A 6,000-nucleotide genomic window follows, 5' to 3' on the forward strand; every position below is an offset into this window, starting at 1 on the left:
ATTTTCCATCCCTGCGGTCTACCAGGGCGACCTCCCCGCGCTCGTCTCCTCCACAGCTCCGGGACCCCCCTAATGCGCGCTAAGTAATCACTAATTGACTGTAAGACAGAGTGAAAGGGCGCTCAAATCCCTGTCGAAAGGGAAGTTAAGACGATGCAAACATTTAGGACTCGAGGCTGTCTACACCTGGCCGCTGGGTCACCAGGTCGGGGTTCCCAATACAAAGCGGACCTTTGGTGGGTTTTTGTCTACTCAGTGGGAAGAAATTGCTTTGCCCGTCTCCCGCCTACCCGACCCCCACCTCACCTGTTCCAGGGCTCGATTTTTTAGAGCCGCCGGGGTAGGTATTTGCAGAGCTGTGGGCCATGCCCCCGGCGAGCCGAGGGTGCCACTGCGCTAATCCCCGCACCTTCATCCTTCCCCAACGCCGGCCTGCCACCCCCAGTTTTACCCTCCCCGGCTCTCCTAGCAATTCTTTTTCATTAGTTTTACTCTTTCCATTCGCTTGACACATTTGTCCAGTTGCCTCAAGTTAAAAAAAGAAGAAAGAAAAACAGAAAATGGAAATAAAGAAAAGGGTCCCGTCTTGGGGACAGCAGCCCTGAGCGGCACGGAGCGCAGTCCGCGCTGGTCCTGGGCAGCCGCGGCCCCTCCGCGCGGCCCCCGCCCCGGCCAGCCTCCCCGGGCGCAGCGGAATTAACCCCCCCCCCCCCGCTGCTCTGGTAGAGACCTCGACTCCAGGCCCTGCGGGTTTCCAGCAATCTTGGGGGTCGGCAAAGCTGGGGGGCAGAGCGGGCGGTCGAAAGCCCCCGGGCGTCCGGAACCGACGGGACGCTCGCTCGGGCGCCGACCGCCGCCCCCCCCCCCGCTCCCCAGAGAAGGGGAGCCGCTCCCCCCACCCCGAAACAGCGGGCGGCCCTTGCAAAAGCTGGGCGCAGGCTGGGCAGGGGGCGCGAAGGGGGTTTCGACGCTGGCGCGCGTCCGCGCCTCTCCTCCGGAAAGGTCGCTGCCGCCGCTCCCAGGGGCACGAAACGGGTCGCAGGCTGGCCGGTCCCGGGTCAGCCTGACCTCGGGGCTGCCCGGGAGAGTAAGCCCAGGCCGGGAACCCGCACAGGACGCGAGGTGGGCAGAGGGAAAGGGCCGAGGCGCCTCGCTCGTGCCTTCCCGGGCGGGACCTCTGCCCGGCTGTCCCGGGGAGACCCCCACGCGCGGTCCCCCCAAATCCCAGCCCCGCCTGGAGCGAGCGCCGGGCAGGGGCTAAGCAAAGGCTCGCTGAGACCCCCGCCTCTCCTGCCGGGCCGCCCAGGCCGGCGCTGGCCACGGGGCGAGGGCACCCTGCCGGGTCGCCGGGAGGGCGCGCAGGTCGCCCCCAGACCCGAGGACGCAGCCGCCCAGCCCCGCGCAGCCCCTCCGGGCTCGGTTTTCGGGGAGCCGGGACCCCGACGGAGCGAGGGAACAAACTCTTAGGTCCGGGTCCCTCTTCTCGGTCCCGCCCCTCATCCCCGGCCCGTCTCAGCTCAGTGTAGACCCTTGCCCCTCGCCCGCCAGCTCGCCATCCGGACTCCATTGTGCACCCGAGCGCACGGCGCCCTCGGCTGCCCACTCTGTGGCCTCGGCCGAGGTCGTGTCCACCGGGAGGCCAGGCGCGGTCACCCCGGTCTCTCCAAATTCCCCGGGCTGGGGCGGAATCCTACACGCGAGGACCCACTAGGCTGAAAGCAGCCGGCGGGGGAGGCCCCCTGACCTTTAAAACGGGTTCTGCCTGAGAAAATCTGGCGGGGGAGGCAGGGAGGTCTGCGGCGCCGGAATCGGATAGAATCTCGCCTTCCTCCACATACACATATATTTTTTCGTGCACCCGATACAAGGGGCGCGCACCCGAGTGTAAGAGAAGTTTGGGCCGGGAAGAAGCATCCCCGCAGGACGACAGAGGCCGCGGGGGCCAGGGTTTGTGACGCCCCCGAAGGCGCCCCGGGAGGGGAGGAACGGGCGGCCCAAAGAAGTCCTTCACCCAGAACCGACAATATACAAAATTATTTTTTTTAATTTATCTTAAAGTTGCGAACCCCGAGGTTTCCATTCCGGCCTGCCGTGAGCGGTCATTTTAAAGGACATGCATGGGAAGGCCGGAGAGCGCGGGCCGGCTGGCGGCGGCCGGTCGCAGTCCTTTCCTGGCGGGGCGGCCGCACCCTCCCGCCGGCAGCCAGGACCGGGGTGTCCATGGTCCTTTCCCTCGGTAGCCGGGAAGATGCCGGGAGACGGGGCGAAAGCCGGGGCCGAGGGCAGGTAAAAGGCCCGCCGTCCTACACTCGCCCGCGCGCTCGGCCGGCGACGGGGCAGCAGGACGGGTGCGGACGCCGGGGAGGCGCTGGCCTGGACCTCGGCGTCCCTCCGGCCCCGACGGGGCGGCCGGCGACGACCACCGGGAGAGAGGCCGGCTGTGCCCGGGCCAGGAGAGGGAGGGAGGCGGGCGCTGCGGCCCCACGGCGTGCGCCCGGTAGCCCAGGCCTCGGCTCTAAGGTAAGGTCCTTTTCCGAGCCCTTCACCCGCCCAGAGGGGCAGCGAACCCTACCAGGAAAGCCCTCGGACGCGGCAGAGGCCCCCGCCGTCCAGGACGGGGAGCGGGTTTGAAGTTCCTTGGGCGGCAGCCGGGCCAGGCCGAAGGTTAAGAGAAATGGGGGGCGCCCCGCTTCTGCGCCCCGGCTTGCTCGGCCTCGCTCCAGCCTCCGCCGCCCGGTCTGGCAAAGCCCTCGGCCGTCGCCCCCGAGCCCGCTGGGCCGGCCGGGGCTTGTCGGAGCGGTTCCCAGCCCGGTCCGCCTCCCCCGGAGAACCGGGGAGCGTGGGGCAGAGTGCCGGGAAGGCGCGGAGTATTCCCAGCGCTACCCAAACAAACTGGACTAAAATCCTAACAAAACGCCCCTAGAGGCCAGGGCACCAGAGGCTCCCAGGTAAGGGGGTCCCTGGACCTGCCCCCCAAGTGCTTCATTTGCGGTGGCTTATGGGTATGAAGAACAGAACCTGTCCCTGATGGGGGAGGGGCGGGATCCAACCTTCAGGTTGGCGGGTTGGAGGGACCCTTGTCCCGAGAGGTTTTCCGTTTACCCCCCACCCCCAACAAACCCCAGCTTTGAGGACCCAAGGCTCTGGGGTAACCCTCCCCCCCCAGGCCGAAGGGTGACCCTCTACAACTGCCCCTCCTCCCACCGGCACCAAGCACTCGGCAACTGGGGTCCAGGTTTTGGGTAAAGGATGATTGGGTATGAGTGTGGGACCACACCCCAACTGTGCAGTCCCAGCACCAAGAGTTTATAGCCAGTGGCCATTGCTGCAAGAGAAGGAACAAGACACATACTTTACAAAATAAAATAAAAAACAGGAAGGAAGGAGGGAGGGAGGGAGGGAGGGAGGAAAAGAAAAATCTCAAGGTGTCAGGGACTGGGTCCCTCAATTTTGGCCTCAATTGAGGTCACAGAACACAGGTAAGGCAAAAGGGAGGAGTGGGCCCTCTTCCTACAGCATCACCTGCTGGGGCACTCCAGGTAGAGAGTTTCTTTCTTTACCTCATTAAGTTTTCCACCATTTGAACCCAGATTTAGTGCCTTAGCACTAAATCTTAGCCTAGGGCACTGGGTTGCTGTCCAGACAGGCCACCTGCTGACTGCAGCCATTGCGCACAGGCACACGGGGCGCCATGCCGAGGACACAAATCACACACATGTGATCTCTGCCCATTCGCGAGCTCCTCACACTCACGCACGCCACCCGCAGCTTCAGGGCTTGGGCACCTTTGCCGGGTTTGTGTGTGTGTGTGCAGGGGCTGGGAACCTACGGCGTCTCCCCTGGGGGGGTGGCGGGAGCCTCGCTCCTCCAGGGTCTTCTACGGAGCATCTTAGCGGTAAGTTCCCCTAGGCACAGACCTGAAACTATTTGACAACAGTTTGAACTGTCTGAAAACGACACAAAGAGTAACTGTTGAACACAGTCGAGAAATGGTCCAAAGAGGCTTGGGTGAAGCTATCTCCTCTTATCATCTCTTCCCCAAAACTCCCCAAGAAAGCTCAGGGAAGCCTGCCCTTTGAGGTGTCGCGGGGACAGAAACCCTGCGATGGAGAAGCGGAGCGCAGGAGGGCGCGCTGGTGCACCCTAGTTGGTCGGCAGTCACAATCCCTCGGCGAGCCTGCTCTTACTTAAAAAAAAAAAAAAAAAATCCGAGGACAGAGCTACAGCACCACTAAAGAAGTCGCAGGGGGAAGTGCAGCCCCTTGGCAAGCGGAGCAGGGGACCCCGCATCTCTCCTGGGTGCCGGGGCGCCCCACCCAAGGCGCCCGCCAGCCGCGCAGAACTTAGCAGCACCGGCACCTGCGCGCGACGCCCGGGGACCTGCTTTGCTCTCCGCACGGATTCAGTCTCGCAGACTCTAGGCTCGGGCGTGAGAGACGGGTTCTCTACGGGCAAATCTCTGCGTGCGCGCATCCATGCACCCAGAAACCAGATGGGGACCAACGAGCCCCATCTTGCTCACTTGCTAGAGGGCTACTAGCAAAGCGAGCACACACCTCTGCCCCCCACTCCTCCCTCCAAATCTGAGCCACCCGGATCGCCCGCCCTCGCTCGCGCAGAGGCTGAACCCCGAGTCCACAACTTCCTCCTCTGCATTCCTCAGGCAGCTGGAATGGATTCCCTCCGCGGGAGCAGGCGCTGGCGACCGCGGCTGCGGACGCACCAGACGCGCTGGCCGGCCGCGGAGGCTGTGGCCGGGGCTTCCACGCCGCCTGCCCGGGGGCGGGGGACGCGCTCTCCAACTTCCCGCCAGCCGGGGTGAAGTTGCACCGGAGGTCCTCCGAGGGGACCGCCGCCCCGGGGTGGGGACGATGCGGGGCCCACCCTCACCCTCCGGCCTGGCCTGCAGCTCGCACCCCGGGGGCGTCCCCAAACAGCATCCTCCCCAGCGCTCCCAGGAGAGCCTGGGCTGGAGAGGCGGGTACCCTCGGCCTCCGGGAGCACGACCCCCGGGGCTGTCCCCAAAGAGCCCGTCCTTCCACGCACCTGCCCGCCCTGCCCGGCGCCCCTGCCCCGCGACCGGCCCCGCGCCCCGGCACCAGCCCCTCCCGGCCCGCCCCGCACCGGCGGAGGCTGCCAGCTGTCCGCTATCAGATTGAAGGGGCCCGGGGGAGGGCTGCTTACGCTGCAGGGGCACGCCGAGCCTCTCCGGGAGCCCCTGGACGGCGCCCTCGGCGGGGGCGGCCGCGCTCTGCATGGTCTCGGAGCCGGAGCCGGCGAGTCGCCGTCTGCGGAGGTCTCTCGCTCGCTCCCGCGAGCTGGATTCGGAAATTTGAAAATAACGCTGAGAGCCCCCCCGCAGGCCGGCGGCGGCGCGGCCCTGCGCCCGGCCGGGCCCCCCCCCGGCTGCCGGCGCCCGCCCCGCCCGCGCCCGCGCGCTCCCCGCCGCTCTGACCGCGCTCTCCGGGGCCGGCGCTCATGCCGGGGCGCGGGGACGCTGCGGCGGCGGCTCGGGCTTTTCTCCGCCGCCCCCCCGCGCCGCCCCTCCCCTTCCCCCCCTGGCGCGCCGGGCGGGAGGCCGCGGCCGCCCCGGCGCGGGGACGCATTCGCCCTGCGGGAGCGGCCGTGACGTCCCCGCCGCAGGAGGCCCCTCCCGCCGGGCGCCGGCCGCCCCCAGCCGGGGTCCCGCGGCCCCGCGCGGCGCAGAGGGCGGGGCCGTGGGCGGGGCCTGCAGCCCTCCCCCTGCGGGCTCGCTCCCGGTAGAGACGCTGCGGCCGGCGGGCGCGGCAGCAGGTGGCCGGGGCGCGGCGCGGCCGGCAGGGGTCGCCGCCCTCCGCTCCGGCCCCGGCTCCGGCCCCTCCTCCGGCCCCGGGCGGGGGCCTCCCCGCGCGCGCTCTGGCTCCCCGGCTCCCCCCCGGCCGGAGCGCGCTCCGTGAGCGGATGACTCCATCCCTCCACCCTCCTCTGCTCCGGCCAACTCGGCGCGGCCCGCCCTGCGGC

At 67.8% G+C, this 6,000-nt stretch overlaps 1 protein-coding gene across 1 annotated transcript in view; it reads right to left on the bottom strand.

Annotated features, from left to right (window-relative positions):
- The window catches only part of LHX4 (LIM homeobox 4), a gene marked incomplete at both ends in the record, with an annotated part of 41,945 nt that extends 36,688 nt beyond the window's left edge, over positions 1-5,257 (bottom strand). The window contains one exon of the mRNA XM_080699090.1: positions 5,185-5,257. Coding sequence (XP_080555216.1) covers positions 5,185-5,257 — 73 coding nt within the window. The remainder of the gene's footprint in view (positions 1-5,184) is intronic.
- Positions 5,258-6,000: the final 743 nt, after the last annotated feature.

The sequence above is a fragment of the Muscardinus avellanarius genome, assembly GCF_963383645.1.
Source record: "Muscardinus avellanarius genome assembly, chromosome: 7".
Classification (NCBI taxonomy): domain Eukaryota; kingdom Metazoa; phylum Chordata; class Mammalia; order Rodentia; family Gliridae; genus Muscardinus; species Muscardinus avellanarius.